Genomic DNA, 22,506 nt, shown 5'->3' on the forward strand with positions numbered 1-22,506 from the left:
TGAATATTTCTGCACCATTATGCATACACATGCCAGTTTTTATAACTATAGAAATTCAGTGATTATTACATGTGCTACTGTAGATTTCAGCCCTGCAAGCACTTAACTATGCATGTAACTTTACTCAACTGAGTAGTCCCTTGAAAATTGCTCATGTGCTTAAAGTTATTCAGTGTATGCAGGAGCAGGGCCATAGTCAGTGAAATAATGTAAAACTGATATAAGTGTCTCTCTCGTCGTCCCCATTTGCAATTAGAGTAACAAAACCCTTTGAACTATTCTGTCTAAAGTGTATCTGACCGCAATCCATTGAGAATTAGCTTGTTTGGTCTAGCAATAGTTTTCCTATTTGGTTTTGCTTACATGACAGAGTATGGAAATCAAAAATCGTCCTCTTCATTGTTGTGTTACTATTGAAGAGAAAGATCTTGAAAAACACAAATGGGAGTTAGGCACCAAATTTAAATTGGCTTTCTATGGGTGCTGAGTGCGTGACTGACCGTTTTGCCTTTGAAAATCTTCCCGCTCCCACCTTCTGGCCTTCAAACAACCCCCACAAACTCAATCAGCAGCAAGCTCCCCACAGAGCAGGACATACCAACCCAAAATGGTACCAGACCCTTCCAGAACAACACATGCGAAACCTGCAGACATCCCCCACAACACACCTTTCAAGATCTATGGGTCTTACATATGCCTATCACAACATGTGGCATACCTCATCCAGTGCCCTAAATGCCCCAATAAAAACTATGTGGGTGAAACCAGACAACTACTATGCTCTCAAATGAATTCACACAGAAAAATGATAAATGACAAAACACAACATCACCTAGGGGTGAACACCTTTCACAAAGTGTTCACTCTATATCTGACCTATCAGTCCTCATCCTGCACGACAACCCTTTCAAAAGACAAACCTGGAACTGGGAAGTTAAATTCTTTATTTTGCTAGACACTAAAAATCATGGTCTTAATAAAGACACTAGATTTATGGCTTATTACAACAATCTATAAACCACTACCCCCCCCTTTTTGTCCTATGACTACCGGGGTATTAACAGGGCACTTCACCTTGAGTGGTCCATTAGAATATGTGCTAGCTACTTATGATAAGCTATCTGTTTGATCTTGTATTTGCCTGTGACACTTTTGAGTACCTTTCCCAGACCTTAGGAACAGCTCTGTGTAGCTCAAAAGCTGGTCGCTCGCACCAACAGAAGTTGGTCCAATAAAAGATATTACCTCACCCACCTTGTCTCCCTTAAAGGGGTAAATCAATGCAAAAATAGTAATAACAAATAATAAAATCCTGATCTATTTTACTGATCTATTATTAGGTATAAATATGGACTCCACTTTTTAAAAAACAAGTGTACAGATTTTTTCTTTTCCTATTTGTGTTTGATTTTAGAACTGTCAGGTTCTGGCTGCTCTCTGTAGGTTGGAGGACTTGGCCCATTCCAGTCTTTCAGATATTGCTCATCACACAAGACTGAAACCCAAGTTGCATCTTTCCTAATTCTCATTTGTGTGGGGTGGGAGTGTTGATTCTATGACTCTGATCCTGAAATTAATAGGGTTTAGGCAAAGTGGTGCAGAACTCCAGTCAAGTCAGTGGGACTCCATGCGGGCCAAGCAGTCAGTTGTAGAACTGGGAAATAAGGTATGTAGACACCTAGTGGGATTTTCAAAAGCACCAAGTGCCTAATACTCATTGATTTTTTAAAATCCCACTAGGCACCTAAACCTTTACAAATCAGCCCCTACGTGACTCAGGAGTCTAAGGCCACGTCTGCACTATGGTGGCTACAATGGCACAGGTGTGGCACTGCAGCTACACCACCGTAATGCAGATGCTTCCTACAGAGACAGGAGGAGATCTTTCAATCATTGTAGGCAAGCCATCTCTCTAAGCGGCAGTAGCTGGATCAATGGAAGAATTCTTCCATTGACCTAACTGTGTCTACACGGAGATATAGATTCATAGATTCCAAAGCCAGATGTGACTGTTGTGATAATCTAGTCTGACTTCCTCTTTAATACAGGCAATAGAACTTCCTAAACATAAATTCCTAGGGTATATCTTTTAGAAAAACATCCAATCTTGGTATAAAAATTGTTAATGATGGAGAATCCACCACAACCCTTGGTAAATTGTTCCAGAGGTCAATTATGTTCACCATGTTGGCATAGCTCCATTGCCCTGAGTACCATAGCTATGTCAATCTTACTTGTAAGTTCATTCCCCCTGAAGCATCTGGCAGTGGCCACTGTCAGAGATAAGATACTGAGTTAGATGCACTATTGGTCTGACCGTCCTTAGGTTCTTAAGTGTAGACCAGGCCTAAGTCTGATTGATTTTCAATCAGACTTAAGTGCATAAGTCAGCTTTGAAAATTAGAATTAAACTCTTAAATCACTTAGGCCTTGCAATGCTGAATGGAGCCATGCCTAAATTACTTTTTAAAATTGGGGCCTAAATAGCATAAAATTCAATGTTCCCTCCCACTCTCTACCAAAAATATTGTCAATGACCCTGTAAACATTGCCAGAATAGTCCTCCAGCACAAAGATTGGAGGCAGAACCTGCTATTCTTGACATTTCTAACATAAAATTGAAAAACAAAACATCAAAAATATTATAGGCTTCTTTTTTACATCATAAAAGAGATCAAAGAGACCATCTAGCCATTGCAATTTACCTTTCAGTATTATGACACTCGCTGGGTGTAGCGTAGAAATGGGGTCAATACACAGTTCCCACAATAGTACATTTTGCTTTTTTTTTCTGTTGCATTTTGTAATAAAGTTCACCATGGGAAAACAGGGACATTGATCAGAACTGTAGCCAATAGCTTGCCAGTGTCCCTATAACACCCAACAAATATAATATTTCTTGTAAAAATGCATTTCAAATGAACAAAAAGCCCTTGAAATAGCAGACACCTAAAACTGCCAGTGTCAGACAAAACCAGCACTTTCCGTTTCAGCTACAACCCCAGCTGTGGCTTCTTGTTTTGAAGTACTCATAGGTGGGACCTCTCTGAGAAGAGAGAGCCCTGATGTTTTAAAATGCAGGCCCTGATTCTGGAGTGCACATTTACTCCTTGCTCAGGCAAAGCTCACAATGAATGCTAGTCAGCACTTGCACACTAGGGTGATGGATAAAATACTTAAAACAGATTAGATTAAAGGTAGCTTTGATTGAGAAAGGAGCTGAGAACGAGGCCATAATCTTCAATTCTAATTGTCACCCGGCTACAAACAGTTTTAAAACCTGCGTTTTAAAGCCCCTGGTTTCCCATTGTTGTGAGAGCTGATCCTCGGGTATGTCAAAGGCAGAAGATGCTGCAGCATTACCTGTCTTTGAAGTACATACAGGGGTAATTCTCAGGAATGAGAAAATGGACGTTAAGTCAACTTTCAACTAAACTACTAGTAGATTTAGAGCCTGTGTTTTAAAACGGCAGGCTTCTCTGTCTGCAGAGAGGAGTTTCAACCCCAGCTGTGAGTACTTCAAAGGCAGAGATGCCACCATTGGGACTAGAGATGGAATTGGAAATTCAGGCTTCCACACACACTGGAGGTTTCAGGCAGAGACTTCCATTTTACCTCAGTTACAGAATTTTAACCAATTAGAAACCATTTCCAACTTTCATACGCAGTTTTACAAACAAGTGTTGGGTGGGGAATACAGCTACATTTTAATTATTTGAAGGGAATTAATCCAGTATGTTTTTAAAAACATTTACATTTATACAGGTTGTCAGCAAAATGTATGTTGCTCAAATTCAGATTATGAATATTCCAGCCTCCTGAGCAACATAAGTGGTAGAGTGCACAGCACTACCTTGGTGGGAAGCTTCTCCCACCAACATAGCTACTGCCCCTCATTGGGGTGGTTTAATTAAGCCAACGGGAGAGCTCTCTCCTGTCAGCATAGAGCGGCTACATGAAAGAACGTACATTGGCACAGCATAGACATCGCCTTAATGTGTGTTTGTAGACTGCCTAGCACAGTTAGAACCACTGTAATACTTAGGGATTTCATCTACCACTATGTATCCAGTACAGTGGTTACTGAAAAAGTCAGCTCTTACCAACACTCAGCGTACAGTGCTATCTGAGATATAGCAGTATTTCCCTAACTTTGGACAGGAAATAACCCATGATAACTCATATATTACAGTATGGTAACTGGAGGGGAATGTTGGGCCAAGATTGTGTCTTTAAGACACTGCTGCAATCTGGGGAAGCGTGTGAAGGAGTTCTTCACCAGCAGCTGCTCCCAGAGACACTGCACTTAAGGCAGACTCAGGATGACCTAGTGATCAGCAACGTTGTGAAAACAGAGAAGCGATGGGCAAGCATGACTTGAGTGGCCTTTGCTATAGATTTTTCCAGGATGCAGTATGCAAGGCACAAGGAGTAGGGGAAAGACTTGCTCTGGATCTGTTATTTTCAGCGGTCCCTGAGCTCACAGAATGAGACACAAGACTTACCTTTAAAACAAAGAAGTATTTTTTTATTTTTCTTGCATCTTGGACTTTTTAGTGATGGCTTTTTCTTCTCCAATTATCTAGTGCCACACTTAAGAGTCCCTTCTTATTTATGAATGTACTTGGTCAACATTTTTTTATTTTAAAAAAGCTCGTATCAAAAGTGGCCTTAGTCTCTTACAAATGAAATTTGTGAATATTTTTTAAATTCTCTTATTTTGATTAAAGATTGTCAGGTTCCCCCTCCCCCCATTCTCCCCTTTCAACAGCATCTCCTCCCATCCCCCCGTTCTCTGTAAAAAATGCAGACTGTTTTTATTTTATTACTCACACTGTCAAGGGAGCATTGAGGACAGTTTCAAACTCACTATGAATCTGTTCTTTCATACTTAGCCTTCACTTCCTATTTCCTCCCCTTCTCCCGTGGAGAAGCAATAGCCCTTCTTAGTAGTTGTCTGTGGTTTCCAGCATTATGTTTTGTTGCCTGGCCAGCTGGAATTGCTGTCAGTTCAGCTGCTCCATTCAACAGACATTCAAGAGTATCTCTGATTTCATGATGGAGTAAAACATTTCATCTATAGCTGTGAAGCTCTGCCAGTCCTTTTAATAAGGACAAAGTAATCTCTTTGGGGGCATTATCTGCTTGCCCTCTTTCTTACTGTGTCTTATGCCATAATAGAGAACTATGGGGTAAATATACTACTGTAATTAACTTGAGTGGCTGCACTGATATTATTAACAATGCGAGGGTAGCTCAAGTGGCTTATGAACAGCAGCAGTGCCCCAAGAGTGAAATACAGCCACTCCACTGCTATCTGTTATTATTTAAAGCATGTCAAATTTCTGGTTAATTTTGAAAGTTTTAATATAAACTATCACCATGAGTCATTTGCCAGTGGTCTTCTGGAAGTGGATGAATGGGAGAGTAGGGGGGAAAATGATGATGTTCTGACACTAAAGCGTTAGGTTTTATTTAACTTTGACATGGCAAAGATGTGCTTACAATGCTGACTGACAGGCTGTTTTCCCCATCTGACATCCATTTTGAGCTAACTGGTGTAACTGATATACAACTAGTGTGACATTAGCAGCCACTCGGGAGGAATGGTGAAAATATAGTTCCATGATAACATTCTTCTCTACAGTCTGGGTGGCAGAACTTCTGCTGCTGTAAGCTGTCAGAGCTCCATTAAGGTCAATGGATCTACACCAATTTAGAGGGGCAGATTCTGAGCTGGTATGTCTGATATGCATGCACACACACCCACACACCTTTCATGGCTGCACCCCTGGCCCCTAAACATTCTTACTAAAATTTAAAAAAAAAAAAAAAAAAAAGAGAGTGCAAAAAGTTAGGCTCCTAAACCCAGATCCACAAAGGGACTTAGGTGCTGCAACACCTAACATGTAGGCACCCTACCATCTCATGGAATTCACAAACCCTAGTTAGGCACCTAGGCTCCCTAAACAATGCTCGAGGAGAGATAGGTGGCTAAAAAGGGGATCCAAAAAAGCCACCCTGATCGCTTAGGAGCTGCCTAAACTAGTAGATGCCAAGGAAGACACCTCCCTTATAACCTTTAGCCCAGTTGTTAAGGAATTCATCCAGGATGTGGGAGACCCTGGTTCAATTTTCCTGCTAAGGAGAAGGGATTTGAACTGGGGTTTCCTACCTCTTAGTCTAGTGATCAGTGTGTTATCTAGTTATTCACTCTCTTTGGTCCAATGCATATTTAAAGTATTTATACAAAATGGAATAGCTTGAACAGGAGAGGTTGAGGGAAACGCACATCAGAATATTCAATCTCTCTTGTTGAAGGCATGCCATTTTTATAAATAATTAAACATGCATTGGGAAAAAGAGCTCACCAGAAAGAATCTAAAGCTCAGTGGTTAGGGCACTCACTTGAGCACAGCTGTTCAGATCCCTTCTCCTCAACACGCAGAGTTGGGCATTGAACCAGCATCTCCTACATCCTAGATGAGTGCTCTGGGCTAAAGGAGATCACCTTCTCCTGACTCCCTCCCCCCCCCCCCCACTCCAGTTTAGTGTGCTGTCAGATATGCTCAGAGCACAACTACTGGATCAGGACCCCTAGAGAAGATAGGTGAGAGAACATCTATCTCTACCTGGTTTGAGGACTGCACCAAGACACCTGCCCTGAGGCAGTAGTGCACTTGCCCAGAGGCAGAAATTTCAGCACCTAGGGGACTTTTACAGCAAAAATGTGGGCACTGAGTGAGTTGAGGCAGCTACAGGTGTAGCCAGTAGCTGAGCAAGGATTTTATTGATCTCAGTGGCACCTGAAGCTGGGATTTTAGGCCCCTAATTCCCTTTGGACTCTGGGCCCTCCATATTTAAACACGTAAATAAATGGCCTGATTTTCAAGGGTGCTGAGCACTCAGCAACCACCATTGACTTCAGTGAGAGCAGGGCTGGATCTCTATTCCTGGATAAGAGAGCCGCAGCAGGCATCAGCTCTTGACCTTTTAATTTTAAATCTGCATTTCCTGATTTTTGTGATGCTTTATCTAACCATCTTAGCATTACCTTATTGTCCATGCAATGAAACTAGCAATCTATAAGTGCAAAATGTGATAAAATATAAATAAGTCACACTAAGGAGTTAATGAAGGTTATAAATGAAGGCTTTGTAGACCCAAACAGGCTTTGGATCAAATCAGTAGGAGCCATTTCATTGTCTTCAATAGGCTTTGGCTCAAGCCCCCTCAGGAGGAGAGATGTTTTGGGGAGCCAGGCTCCTGCTGAGCTTGGACAGATATGGAGAGGAGACCCACCAAAAATCACGGAGCGAGCTTCTTAGTATGAATCATGTTGTTTGTGGAACTGTTGGGTTTTCCAAGTGTTGTGTTCGACGCAGAAAATACTAAAAGAATCTTTAAAACCCAGCCTTTGTTATGCCCAGTATTTTATGGACCTAGCTGGAGAGCTGGCCACCCTGGCTAACAGGAAAAGAGATGCTGGTCTCAGATTGTGCAGAAGTTCACATACTTGGTACCACTGTTTCCAACCTCAGCAAAGAGGGTTTGGAGCCAGCATTGCCCATTTCACCTGTAGAGGTAGCTCCGGTGGAATCCTTTTGAGGCACACTGGCAGGGGCATGGAGTCAAGTCTGCACGAGCAGTGCTGCCTCTGCTGGAGTTTTGCTGCGTATAAGTAGAGACCTTCTGTATCCCATAGAGACAGTAAAGCGCCTTTTAAAGCATCCTTTTTCAACCCACAAGTAATCTTGAATTGACTGCAAAGAAGGGATCATCCAAAAACTCCTAATAAAAGCAAATGTTGCTTCTTTCACTCCCATGCATCTTTGTTCTCACTCAGATTCTCTCATTTAGGGGAAAGGTTGATCCAATGATTAGGGCACTAGCCTGGGACTCAGGAGACCCAGATTTAATTCCCTGCTCTGTGCAGATTTCCCATGTGACCTCCAGTAAGTCATTACGGGTACGTCCACACTGCCCTGGCTCGTGGGGTTCTGAAAACAGCTGCGTAGACGTTTTGGCTTGGGCTCTCAAGCCCTCTGTTGTCCCTGGGCTTCAGAGTAGAGCTCCAGCCTGACCCCGAATGTCTATACTGCTGTTCTGAGCACTGTAACACAGGCTGCATGAGCCAGAGTCAGTAGACCTGGACTCTGAAACTCGTTGCTTTTAAAACAAAGTGTAGACATGCCCTGAGTCTTTGTGCCTCAGGTCCCCATTTGTAAAATGGGGATAATAGTACCTCCTAGTGGTGTTGTGAGGACAAATACATGAACAATTGTGAGGTGCTCAAATACTACAGTAAGGGGGGGGGCATAGAAGTACCTAAGATAGCTATAGTGCATATTTTTAAGAAAATTATTATTCTAAGTCAGTTTGTCCCCTATGTGCTTACTAAACACTGCAGTATATGCTTCCTATGCCCACCTAAGAATTGTTTGGCTAGCAGTCTGGATGTTGCCATATGCTAGATGTAAATGCAAAAATGGGCCAGACTGTCAGCTGGTGTAAATTGGTACAGCTCCATTAAAAAGTCAGTGAATCTTTTTTAGTTCACACCAGCTGAGGATCTGCCATTTTCTCTTGGTGCCTTATTTGGATTTAATCTAAATATTTTTTTAAAGTTATACAACCTCCTCTTCTCCCCTCCCTCATCCCAGCATGTTTCAATTGCCAAACTTTGCCTGCCTTTCTCCTGTGCTGTGCTACCACACACTAGGAGCAGGATCTGCCTTCCAAAAATAATCCCGTCCTTGCACTTTATTACAAGCCAGAAATCAGCAAGGAAGTGCAGGCTCCATGCTGAAGTGCTGAATCAAAAATATGACTGTCTAAATCTACATTCAGTGACATCATCATCAGAAAAATGTATGCGACTCTCTGCAGCCCTGTGCCTCTAATATGATATTTCTAGGCTTCCATCGCTGTCAGAAGGAAAAAATCTCTTGGGTTATCATTGGCATCCTGACAGCAAAAATTGTTTTACTGATGCACACGAATACAAATGTGAAGCCAGCAGCATGAGCCTGAGTGGTTTTGTTAACAGAAAACATCTCATTTGAAAAAAAGATAATGCACAAGTTGCAAGAGAAGCATAAATCAGGATGTAGAGGATACGGCGCTCATTGGATAGCTTCTCTGAATAGACATATGATCAAGAAGGAAAAATATGTCTGCCCATTATATCCCCATTCTCTCTCTCTCTCCCCCTGTTCTATTGAAGAAGATAAGGAGGTCAAAAGGACTTCTTTTAGATCTCTGCACCTTATTGGGTGAGATCCTCAGCTGGTGTAAAATCAATGAAGTTCCACTTGTAAATCTGACAGAATTAAATTTATTTGCACGGGCTGAAGATCTGACCATTGTGTTTATTTTTCTGCATTTGATTCTACTTCTATTCATTGGACTGTCTGCCCAGGTTATGTGTTTCCCTTTTGGCATATTTCAAACCTACTTAGATATTGATTTTCCCCATCGCTTATTCCTGTCTGAGAGGTCGGGTTTAGTCAAGTGTATGTAGTGCTGTGCCTTCTGCTACACTTGGATAAAAAAAATATGTTGCTATTTGGAGCGTTTTGTCTTTGTTCTTAATGCTTTGTTTTTGTCCTTACTGTGGCTTATAGCGCATAACTGCAGATATCATATCCTTATACAAATATACTACATTATTGTACGTATTGTACTTATACATTATTGTATAAGTAATAGTTCTTAACACCAGAACCATTATTGTAAGCGACAATGTTTGAAACCATTATTGTAGAATACTGCAGTATTACTTCACTAGGAGCCTGATCCAAAGCCCACTGAAGCCAATGGGAGTCTTTCCACGGACCTCAGTGGGCTTCAGATCATCCCCTAGATTAGGAATGACCATGGCAGAGAGATGATGCAATTATAGTATTAGAGTGACTCTGCTAAATCTTGTTAAGATTCTGAGCATATCAGATGTGAACGAGATGTTTCCAGGAGGCTGAAGGGATGCAGACTGAGCTGCAGGCTTGTGCAGTTAAAGTACTAGGCCATCTCTCCAACCAGTCTGTCCCCTATGTGCTTACTAAACACTGCAGTATATGCTTCCTATGCCCACCTAAGAATTGTTTGGCTAGCAGTCTGGATGTTGCCATATGCTAGATGTAAATGCAAAAACAAAGAAATACACAGAGATCAATGAAGCAACACAGGCCACAAGAAAGTAATTTGCTGGTGTGGAGCCAGCCAGCCTCCCTATCAGTTTTCGCAAAAAGAAAAGGAGTACTTGAGGCACCTTAGAGACTAACCAATTTATTTGAGCATAAGCTTTCGTGAGCTACAGCTAGCCCAGTGTACTAATACTAGATCACAACATTGCAGACAAAAAAGTATGATTTGGAAAACCATCTAGCACCACGAACATCCCACACATACCAATCACTGATGCACCTGAGCTAAATAAGTTGTGCTGATTCACTGTGAACGTTTGCAGAGTGTTCAATTACCCTCAGAACTGTTCATTTTTTGCCTGTGGTTCTGGGATCGAGCGGGTCATCAAGGGTAGATCTAGCCTGTGGAATTCATTCCCTCAAGAGATGGGAGCAACTTCACCACTTGCATGCCAAAATGCAAAACTCTGATTTAACTTTCCCTCAATAAGCTCTTCACATAAAGTCTAACTACACTGCAATCATGGGGTCTGATTGCAGCTCATGTAGGCATCCCGAAGCTAGCTTTAATATACCTGGAGCAGTGAAGCCATGACAACACGGGCTTGAGGGCAGGACATACCAGCCCTCCCAGGACCCTGGGTAATTTCTCGGAGACTAGCTTGTACTGCCAAAGCTTCACTGATCTGGTACTCGAGTTAGCTAAATTAAAGTAGCCACACAACAGACATATATGAAGTCTGCTAACTTTTCAAATTTGCTTCTACAAGCAATGGGATGGAGAGTGAAAGAGCTTGGTATTGTTAGTACTATTTTAACACTTGGGGGGGGGGCACTCAGCTACTACTATGATGGTGGTCATATTCATACCTAGGCAAATGCCAGCATTTTCAAACTTGGAAGCCTCTAGGCCCCTAAAGTTGATTCAAGCACCAAACTAAAGGTACCTATGTTTCAAGATTCTAGGCTAAGTGACAAGATCTTTACACATGAATGTATGTATAAATAAAATGCATAGATATTTCAACTTATAGTGAAGTCTCTCCCGCTCTCAAAAATGGGAATTTTCTTATATTCTTACATTTCAAGATGAGATTTATGGATATTATATTGCAATGCCAAAGCCACATGTGAAACTTGCAAGTCATTAGCAGGTTGTTACATTCCAGCCCTGCATCTGTAGTAACTGCTGTTTTATTACTCACCTATCTGTGTATGACATTCTCTGTGTAAGAATTTGTGCTTATGTATTCTAGTTTTACCAAAATACATCCACCTGAATCAATAAATAGTCTTTTCATCTCAGGGTAATGGTGAGTGTTGGTTTTTGGGGAAATTTTTCAGAGACTCCAGTCATTATATAAAAATGGAAGTACTCAAAATAGAAAAGAAATTGAAATATATTTTTGAACATTGTAACACAAGGGGAAAATACATGACAGAGACATAATTATTTTTTAGAAAGAATGTTTTTCAAGGTTTTTTAAAAAATGACTACTATTCTTATCTCCAATTCGGTGTGAAAAGACTTCTTCACAAGTATTGTGATATAATGAAGTGAAGTCATCATACTTGGCTCAGGCATTTGCACCTATGAACACAGATACAGGATGAAAAAATTAAGTCACTGTATACCTTTCCCCACAGTACAGTATTATTTTTCTGAGTTGCAGATATTAAGCATAAAGGCATAAGAAGCCCTATGACACTGTATATAGAGTGAATAGAAGTTGAGTGCTCTAGGGTCTGTTTTTCCCCCTCTAGATTTTCATTTGATCCGTTTTGTTTTGGGCAGAACCATTTACAGAGTGAAGCATATCACCTGCCTTGCCTCTTGCCCACCTTCACAGAATCATAGAATATTCAGGGTTGGAAGGGACCACAAGAGGTCATCTAGTCCAAGCCCCTGCTCAAAGCCGAACCAATCCCCAATTTTTGCCCCAGATCCCCAAATGGCCCCCTCGAGGATTGAACTTACAACCCTGTGTTTAGCAGGCCAATGCTCAAACCCCTGAGCTATCCCTCCCCCGTGAACTAGTCACTAGACACTACACATGTCTGGGGGAATAGCGAAAAAGTAGCCCTTGTGCTCCTTTGAGAACAGAGACTGGAGTACTACCTAGCCTTTTTGCAGGACATACAAATTGACAGAGGCTGAGGCTTTGCCATCCTTCCCACAAACTGAGCAACTCCATCAGGGCCTAGTAAAATCTGACTCTGGAATTCCAGGGCTAAGAAACCCACAAACTCTTCCACATGTGAGTAGCCCTCCAGCTCCTTCATATGAATAAGGACTTGGGGGTTTGGGTCCAAGATGGCAAACTAGAGTAGGCACAATGCTAAGCAAGTCAGCTTAAAATGCTGACAAAAAGTCACTAAAAGCAGCTTGTTCAGGAGCTACTCAACACAAGTTTGGAAGCCATAACATTTGTGAGATAAAAGCAAAATAGAAAATAAATTAAAATATGATTTTGAACATTACAACACAAGGAGAAAATATATGATGAGGCAGAATTGCTTTTAGAAGGAATGTTTTTCCAAGTTTTCCCAGGGGCTAATAGTGAATGTGATATGAAAGCTGCTGCAATGTCATAAAGAACAAAATTCTATCCAGCTCCTAGTCTCACCTGAATTCTTCATTCCAGATCAAGCTCTCTACCAGTCAGTTCTGGAGGAGTCTGAGAAGCTCGACAGAGGCTAGGAAGTGGGAACAATAGCACTGACTCAAGCTCTCAATGATTCTTAGAGAAGGGCTATTAATATTTGCTATGAGCTGGCTAGCCCTTTGAGGTGACCTGGGCTCAGCCTTGCCTATGACTTAGTCCCTCAGTGAGGCTGAGGGATAGCAGCTTCGGGGGGAGGGATAGCTCAGTGGTTTGAGCTTTGGCCTGCTAAACCTAGGGTTGTGAGTTCAATCCTTGAAGGGGCCATTTAGGGATATTGGGGATTGGTCCTGCTTTGAGCAGGGGGTTGGACTAGATGACCTCCTGAGGTCCCCTCCAACCCTGAGATTCTATGACAACAGAAGAGCTAAATGGTGACCTCACTTGGCTGTAATGGGGCTTAATTAGAAACTGACCCCAGCTATGGTGGTGAAGGAGGGTGAATACTATTTAAATAGAACTGGGAACTCAGTGGAGTGGGACAGAGAGTCATAGATCATTCATGCTAACCTGCTATAAAGTATAGACCACCAACAGCACCCAACATCTGCATGCTAACCCAACAGAACTGAAATAAAATCAAAGTGTTACATCCCATAGGAAACTAGACTATCATGTGACACAGGCAGAGAATAGGAGGGACTAAGGTGCACCAGGGCCAGAGTCTCTTCCCCGTTCCCTGTATAATTCAGGCAAATGAGCTGCGTCCACACACACTGGAGGAAGGTGGGAAAAAAAACAGGTCACTGACAATCTGATGAGGGGGGAAATCCCTTCCTGGTGCCACATATGGTGATCAGTTAGACCATGAGCACGTGAGCAAGAACCAGCCAACCTGAGAGAATGTTCAGTACCACCTCAAAGCCCTGACCTACCCCACAATGTCCCATCTCCACCTGTGGCCAACCCTATGCTTCAGTGGAAGGAGATAAAAAAAAAAAACCTCCCAGAATACATGGTGAGGGAAATCCCTTCCTGACCCATGCTAGTAGCTGGCTGAAACCCTGAAGCATAAGGTTTAGGAACATATGACAAACCAGAAGTGAGTCCCAGGGATGTTGAGCCCTGCTCTCTTCCATCACAAACAACCTGTTATACAACTGCTCTCAAAAATTTGTCCAGCTCTCTCTTCAAAGTAATTAAGTTGTTTGCCCTCACAACTCCTATTGGGAGGCTGTTACAGAACCTCACTCCTTTGATGGTTAGAAACCTTCTTCCAATTTCCAGCTTGAATTTGTTCATAGCCAGTTTATACCTATTTGTTCTTGTGCCAACATTCTCCTTTAGCTTAAATAGCTCTTCACCCTCTCTGGTATTTACCCCCCTAGTGTATTTCTAGTAAGCAATCAAATCCCATCTCAGTCTTCTTTTTGTTAGACTAAACAAACCAAACTCTTCCAGTCTCCTCTCATAAGTCCTCCATTCACCTGATCATCCATCTTCTCTGCACCTGTTCCAGTTTACATTCATCTCTCAAACTTGGGTGACCAGAATGGTACCCAGTATTCCAAGTGAGATCTTACCAGTGCCTTGTAAAATCTTATTAATATTTCTCTATCTCTGCTGGAAATACCTTGCCTGATACATCTAGGATCACATTTACCTTTTTCACAGCCACATCACATTGATGGTTTATAGTTATCCTAGGTCTCTCTCCTGCTATGTCACTTCCAACTGTTGAGCCCCCAGCTTATAGCAGAAATTCTTAGTATTAGATCTTAAGTGTACTATGGAATTTCATCCCATTTTGTGACTCCAGTCTTCAAGGTCATCCAGATCTTCCTGTTTAATGTTCTGATTCTCCTCTGTATTGTCAATGCTTCCCAACTTTTTGTGCCCAGGTCTATTGAATAAGATTGGCCCAAGACTGATCTTTGAGGAACTCCACTAGTAAATCTCCCTCCAGTCCAATAGTTTCCCTTCAGCACAACCTATTACCTTCTCTCCTTGACCTTACTGCCTTACAAGGCTTGTACTGATCCCCATCTTCTCTAATTTAACTAATAAATTCCCATGTGGCATTATGTCAAATGCTTTACTAAAGTCCAACTATGTTAGATCTGTTGCATTCCTTTATCTAAAAAATCAGGTATTTTCTCAAAGAAGGAATCAGGTTAGTCCGGCACTATGTATCTTTGATATATTCATGTTGCATTGTATCCCCTTTACCTCTATGAATTTAGTTATTCTTTCCTTCACAATTTGTTCTAAAACCTTGCATACTACTGAGGTCAGACTAACAGGTCTGTAATTGCCTGGATCACTTTTTTTCCTTTTTTAAATATAGGTATAATATTAGCTACTCTTCCGTCATATGCTCCTACCCCTGAAGAGCTAGGGAGAGTTCTCTCTCTCTCTCTCTCTGGGAAGGGTCTACAGGAAGGTCCAGTAGTTTGTGAGTCACTGTGACCAGAAAGCAGAGTTACAGGATCAGGGTTAACTCCTGTGGGGGGACCCTAGAGTGGAGAGGAGCCTCGAGTTAGAGTCTGTGAGGACCAGTGAATTAGAAGCCCATGAGGGGTGGAAGACTATTTTAAGTAGCACTTAGACTCCCAGCATGGAAAAGTCTGGGGGGTCAATACCCTAACAAGGGGGAAGAATTGAAGTCAAGCCCTGGAGGGGTGAAAAAGTCTTTTGTTTTGAGTCAAGCCCAGGAGAGGTGAAGGACCTTTGGTAAAGCTAAAGCCCGTAAGGGGACTGAACTGTTGTGTGACTTGGCCAGAGGACTGAGACACAGAAGATTAATGAGGGAGTTTGGGGAAGAGACCGGCTAGAAGTGGCCACTGCGGCCGAGGAAGTCCTCTGGCCAGAGGCTGAGCAAGAGGCACAGTCCCCTGCAATGCTGTGTTCAGGCAGGTGGGAGCAATCTAGTGGTGAGAACATGCGTTAACTATATTATAATCAGGCCAACAACAACATTGGGCTAAATTCAGCATAGAAAGTGGGCACTTCCCATTGAATTCGGTGGTGCGGGGCAGGGCTGAATTTGGACAACTCTTTCTTTAAATTGCGATTGTATCTACTATTCACATTCCCTTCCCAATCCTCCTTCTCTTACTCACAAAGAAATATTTTGCTTCTAGCTAGTTGGGCAGAAAACCTACAAAGTATGTATATGTGATAGCTGTACTTCCACTTGTACCCTGCTGATCCTTCTGCAGAATCCATGACTGAGGGTGAGTTTAGCAGAGATCCACTGCAGAGACAGTTCGTATCACAGTTAATAAGTATTTATATTTCTCCCCACTGTTCTCCTAAGCTCCTTTCTCTATGCTGTGCCTGTAACAGAACGGCTATTGTAGATAAGAAAACACTTGGCACAAACACAGTTATAGGAGTAATAACTACACATTCGACAAACCCCTAACCTGCATTTTTTTTTCCAAGCATATCTAGTTACCTTTCAGGTCCTAAGGTTCATGCTACTCCTCACAAAAAGAGTTCAGTTAGGAAGTTACTGCTTCAAACTTTGCTGGTAATAACAATGCCAAGTATTTGAGTACATCTGTGAAAGTTATTGGGTGTCACAGGATGGTTTGGATTGAGGGTGTGATATAGGTTGCTAAGCATAAAGCAATACACAGCATAAAATTAATGGAGAAATTTGGCACTGCCCTTCACTGTGTGTAATGAATCCCTGTACAAACGGTGTTGCACAAGGAGGAAGCAAACCCAATGTGGTGGTCCAGGAGAGAGCACAGTCTGTATCACTGAAAGGCATGACAGAGCATGCAATGCACATTCTCCCCTCTTGAGGTACAATGCTCTCCCCGAGGAAGCTTTGCAATGCTGTGCATGCATCTAGATTATAGTACAGAGTCTGACCTCACCTGGCCAGAAACACTTCCTTGGTGGCAGAACAAGTTTGGTCTGTGCGGACAGAAGAGTTCTGGGAGGGAAAATGACCCTTCTTTATACTGCCAAATGCCAAATTCCTTCCAAGTTTCAAAGTGCAGCACTCTATCGCTTTTTAAAAATGAAATATAATATAATCTGTGTTTAGCAGCAGCAGGTTTTTTTAAAGGGCTAGTTTCAGTAAGTATTTGGAAATAAGAAGAAAGGCTAAGTAAAATATTTCCATCTTTTACAGGATGACAAAATACTTGCTGTTTGAAACATACCTTATCATAGTTCTGTGCTTTTCTTCAGCCACAGTGATATTTTTTTTCAATCTCTTTCATCCAGTGCCAAATAGCCAGACTTGGATTCACTGCAGCAATTCCAGATCAGAAGATTAGGCTATAATATAGATATAAGTACGTAGAGTGTATCTTAATTGTCAGTTTTGAATACCTGTGTTGTCAGAGGACTAGAGGAGCAGGATTCATACCACATATACTTGGGGATTTGTTTCCCTGATAGAAGCAGCTTTAATTTTTTCTAACCTTTTGTGTTCTGAGTGTAAAAATAGTGCTTGTATTTTTGCAGCTGGTTACTGCTATTCAGCACCAGGGTACTCTCTGGAAAAATGCTAAGGAAATGTCCCTAGTTGGCACTTCTGACATTTTCATTTAACCAACATGGTGGTTAAATTTTGTTATATTTATGTTCCTGTGGGATTATTTCCGGGGTGGGCAAGCTGCGGCCTGGGGGCCGCATCTGGCCCTTCAGACATTTTAATCTGGCCCTCGAGCTCCCTCCAGGGAGCAGGATCCAGGGCTTGTCCCGCTCCAGCACTCCAGTTGGGGAGTGGGCTCAGAGGCTTGCCCCACTCTGCATGTGCTGTGGCTCTGCGTGGCTCCTGGAAGCAGCGGCATGTCCCCACTCTGGCTCCTGCACGTAGGGGCAGTGAAGGGGCTCCGCACAATGCCCCCACCCGAAGTGCTGCCCCCACAGCTCCCATTGGCCAGGAACCACAGCCAGCGGGAGCTGCAGGGGTGGCATCTATGGATGGGGCAGTGTTCAGATCTGCCTGGCTGCGCCTCTGTATAGGAGACAGAAGGGGGACATGCCGCTGCTTCCGGGAGCTGCTTGAGGTAAGCGCTGCCCAGAGCCTGCACCCCTGACCCCCACCTATGCCCCAACCCCCTGCCCCAGCCTTGATCTTCCTCCTGCCCCCTGAACCCCTTGGTACCAGCCCACAGCACCCTCCTGCACTGCAAACCCTGATCCCCAGTCCTACCCCAGAGCCCGCACCCCCAGCCAGAGCCCTCCCCTGCCCCACACCCCAAATCCTTGCCCCAGCCCGGAGCCGCTTCCCGCACACCAAACTCATTTCTGGACCCACCACAGAGCCCACACCCCCAGCCGGAGCCCTCACCCCCTTCCGCACCCCAACCCCCAATTTTGAGAGCATTCATGGCCTGCCATACAATTTCCATAGCCAGATGTGGCCCTTGGGCCAAAAAGTTTGTTCACCCCTGGGTTATTTGATTTGATCTTGAGATAACTGGTGAGTCTGTTTATTTGTGTGTGTCCTTTTAAAATGTTATCAAGGACATCCATAGTACAGCTACACTGTAAAAAAAGATGCACAAACCTGCATCAACTGAGTCAAGTTTGTGCTATAGGGTTAAAAAGAGCAGTGTAGACATTTGGGCTTGATCTGCAGTCTGGTCTCTGAAACAACAGTGGGGGGGACAGTCTTGGAATCCAGGCTACAGCCAAAGCCCAAATGTCTACATTGCTATTTTTAGTCCTGTAGTGTGAGTCGGGGTCAGCTGAGTTGTGTGTGTGTGTGTGTGTGTATATATATATATATATAAAATTTTGCCATGTAGACATACCCCCAAGACACTTTCATTGTAGTGTCCTAACAATGTAAATAAAAACATACATATCAATCACCATTTTAAATTTTTTGCCAATGATCAGTTACATAAATCTGCTAAGTAGGCGTTAATAAGAGAAGCTGTTCCAAATGTTTATTTGCGTTTTTTTTTAAAAAGACATTTTTAAAAAGGAGATAAATATTAACAAATTATCAGTCTTGATACCAACATTCACCTTAGTGAAAAACAAAACACGACTCTGTATGGATGCTGGAGTCTGCCAAGGTGGAACCATTGGCAGTTTGATGGCCTCAGTATTCTAATTGTATTTTATTTGTTTACCTGAGCATCAGTTTTATTCAATGTTATCTACTACTCACAACATTGAATAAAATGTTGTCTTCTGTATATTTTTTCCACTGAGCATCCTATTACTGATGTATTGGGGGAAAGGGGCTTTTTGGATTAAAAATAATATAGGCTCCAATTCAGCAAAACATGTAAGCACGTAGGATAAAACGTTTCAAAAGCACCTAAGTCTCATTTTCAAAAAAAGTGATAGTCAGTTAGCAGTTAGGTCCTCCATGCCCACATCCTCAAAAGTATTAAGATCCCGAATTCCCATGTAGGTAGACACCTGAATACATTTGAGGATGTAGGCCTATGGGCCTTTGTGGCCCATCAGTGAGTGTGTATTAGAGAAAATATGAGTTATGAGATATGAGCCCCGAGCTACAGAATCTTGGCTCTTTAGCTCAAGCTATAGCATCCAGTGCTTTTAGCTCTGAAGGTCCCTGATTCAGTCTTTAGTGGGTTAGCCAAGATGGAAGCCATCATACCTACTTCATTTTTGAAAGAGAGACTTCAGTGCATTTGAGAATTTTACCTATGATTAACTTTAAGCATGTCCCATTGACTTTAACTCCACTGATTTCAGTTTTGCTTCATCAGAGTCATAATGCCTGTGACCGATGCTTCTGCTGACCAGAACGCTTGTACTAAGCTACAGTGTTTGAAAAAAGATTTTATCAGAAAAGGAAATGAGCAACACAATGCTCGCTAAACCACAATATAACAAAATGACCTTGCGATTTCTAAGCCACTAAAGTTTTAATCACACTTCTACACGCACCATGTGTAACATTTTTAACCACAGTTCAGGACCTAAGCTAGTTATTTTACTAGTGTCTTAATAATGAAATTAGTTAACAACTGCCGTGGTAAACACTTATACTGAACATAATTTTGAGTTATGGAGTAGGATAAGCGGCACTGAGATATGAAACAGGATCCTTTGGTCACATCTTGCACTATTGTTCAGCTGTGAAGTTTAAAACAGACATTTTCCCTGCAGAAATAATGGCCTAGTGTTTCTTTTGAGACAGTGTTTCTATCAAGGAACCTGATCCTGCAGGCATTACTCACATGAGTAATTCTCATCCCATGATTAGTCTCATTGATTTTTTGGGAGTGTAACTACATAATGAACTGGTTCCACATCCTAAATGTGTTCCATGGTCCACTTCTTTCCTGCTGACCTACTTTTGTGTCATTGTTACCTTGTGCTCATGCTACCTGTTAGGTGTATCTGTCTGTTTTCTCTTGTCCTTTATTTAGATTGTAAGCTCCTTGGGACAGGAATTGCTTTTTTTATGTATTTATGCCTAGTACATTGGGGCCCTGGTCTATGAATGGGGCCCCTCGTTGCTGCTGCACTATAAATAATAAATACAATAATAATAATTAATAATGTTCAACCAACCCAAACGTGCCAGTGAACATTTTGGGCCAGACTGTGAAATGTACAATCTCTTGTGAATAAAGATTACTCACAGGAATAATTGTTGCATTATCCGTGGAAATTAGCAATCTAATGAAAAAGCAAATGCCCAGTATTGGACTCATTTAAAGTGCTGAAGTTGGATGTGACAATATTGAATGGGATACTACCAGTTGTTCTGTGTGTCACTGTTCACACGTGGGACAAATTTATGGAGAGTGAGGAGCTAGGAGAAAGGTCAAGAAATGAAAATGAATCTCTTTAACTCTTTTTAGGCTGGGAATTGATCCTGTTATTGCTTAGAACCAGATTCTGATATTCTCACTCAGGGTAAATTGCACCTTACCCCTCATGTAGTGCCATTGAAGTCAATGGAACTGTGTGAAGTAAGTTACCCCTGAATTTGAGTAAGTGTACCAAAATATGGCCCTTAGTATCACGATTCTTGGCAAATTTCTGATTTTGGAATAGAAACTTTTATGTATCCATTTCATCATGAATTAATCATAATCTATTATAATAGAATCCATCGTGCTGAATTCAGCTGGCATTAGTGTAAATGTCAGATGTATTTCTGTAGGTGTTTCATTGCATTTTGTCAGCAATTAAACATTAGTCAATGGACACTTAAAATTAATGCTACCCTACATTTCCTCTTCCTTAATATCTTTGAACCATAAATAATGTGACTTGAATCATGAATTGAAAAGGGGCATGATGGTACTTTGTGTCAATGAAGGGCACTGTCACAAATATGGAATTACGATTTCTGAACATGCTCTAGCTAGAGAATGAATATCATTGATGGCAAATGCTGGAAAATGCTACCGTTAACTTAAAGGCCACATACTCCCTTCTGCAACAAAGGTGAATGGGTGCTAAATGGCATGGAAAACTCCCTATCATGCAGAAGGAGGGAGCAGTGCCTCTGTTGCACGAATCGGAGACCACAGCAAAACCCTACATAAGAAAGCTGCATTGTTTGGCTCTGTGGATCTGGAGTGAGCAAGCCAGAAATTGAGCTAGGGAAACCTGCTCACAGAGGAATTGTCACCCTTGAAATCTATGGAGATTATGCAGTGAGCTACTTATAAGACCCTCTTCCTGCAAATACGTGAGTGCAGGATTAACTTTAAGCATGGGAGTAGTCTTTAGAAATTAAGCTTGCAGGAGTTTGCAGGATTGAGTCATAGATCAGTATTATTTTACCTGGGTCTCCCTGCCTTCTAGAAGAAGCCCCACTCCAAAGGGTCTCAGGAGCAACTGCAAGTGGAAAGGGCATGGCAGGGAAGCAGAGCTATGTTGCCATGAAGGGAGTAATCAGGACAAGAGCTTCATGTGTTTGCCCTACTGTTCAGCAAGTGTCCCACTGTCCATAAGAACAGCCATACCACGTCAAACCAATGGTCCACCTAGCCCTGTGTCCTGATAGTGGCCAGTGCCAGCTGCTTCAGAGGGAATGAACAAAACAGGTCAATTCTGAGTGATCCATCCCATTTCCCAATCACAGTTTCTGGCATGGAGTTCATGCCTGGACAGTCATAGGTTTTGGTAGCTTAATTCACTTTCCCTTCCACAAGAAGTTAATGCATCCCCACTCTAACGGAATGATGTCACTGGAAGTTGGAATTCAAAGTTTCCTGTCACCAGTGGGTTTTTCTCCCCCTTTCCTTTTGCATAGGGAACAATTTGGTTCTAAATTGTTAAAAACAAGAACCGGCAAAAGTCAAATCCACCCATTAGAGGGAAAGACATGGGGGGGGAAGAAATGTCATTCAGCTATACATATAGTTTTCCAGATTTGAAAAACTTCTAAGATACATGGGCCTAATTTTGCTCCCATTGAAGCTTGTTTCCAACATATTACTATTTTCTAATTAAGTTATTTTCTACTGAATCAGAGTCAACAGGAAAACTATAGTAGAACGACCAACAGATCTGAAAAACAGGAAGCTAACTTTGCCAATGAATAGGTAAGTAAATTTATTATTTTTAAAGCCCTGATAAATAATTATAAGAATTTCATTATTGATGTATAGCTGCTTCAAACATTGGCCAGCTAAAGGTCAGATGAATCCAGTGTGGTTTGAAGAGAGCTCACTAAACAGGAAACCACTCAGCTTCATTTTTTGTTCAGTAGCTGCTACAAGAGATAAGACAAAAAAGAGCAGAAGCTACAGGACAGCTCTAAGTACAGGGGGGAGTTT

The 22,506-nt window shown here is 42.1% G+C and overlaps 1 protein-coding gene and 1 long non-coding RNA gene across 2 annotated transcripts in view; one reads left to right on the forward strand and one right to left on the reverse strand.

Annotated features, from left to right (window-relative positions):
• The window catches only part of CLNK (cytokine dependent hematopoietic cell linker), a 101,247-nt gene that overhangs the window by 15,670 nt on the left and 63,071 nt on the right, over positions 1-22,506 (forward strand). The window contains exon 3 of the mRNA XM_048848564.2: positions 22,201-22,272. Coding sequence (XP_048704521.2) covers positions 22,201-22,272 — 72 coding nt within the window. The remainder of the gene's footprint in view (positions 1-22,200; positions 22,273-22,506) is intronic.
• On the reverse strand, positions 11,528-17,035 carry LOC142071943 (uncharacterized). Its single transcript, XR_012668203.1, has 2 exons — positions 16,930-17,035; positions 11,528-11,736 (listed from the first exon to the last, which is right to left on the reverse strand). It is a non-coding gene; the product is annotated as an uncharacterized LOC142071943 (long non-coding RNA).

The sequence above is a fragment of the Caretta caretta genome, chromosome 4, assembly GCF_965140235.1.
Source record: "Caretta caretta isolate rCarCar2 chromosome 4, rCarCar1.hap1, whole genome shotgun sequence".
In the NCBI taxonomy this organism is placed as follows: domain Eukaryota; kingdom Metazoa; phylum Chordata; order Testudines; family Cheloniidae; genus Caretta; species Caretta caretta.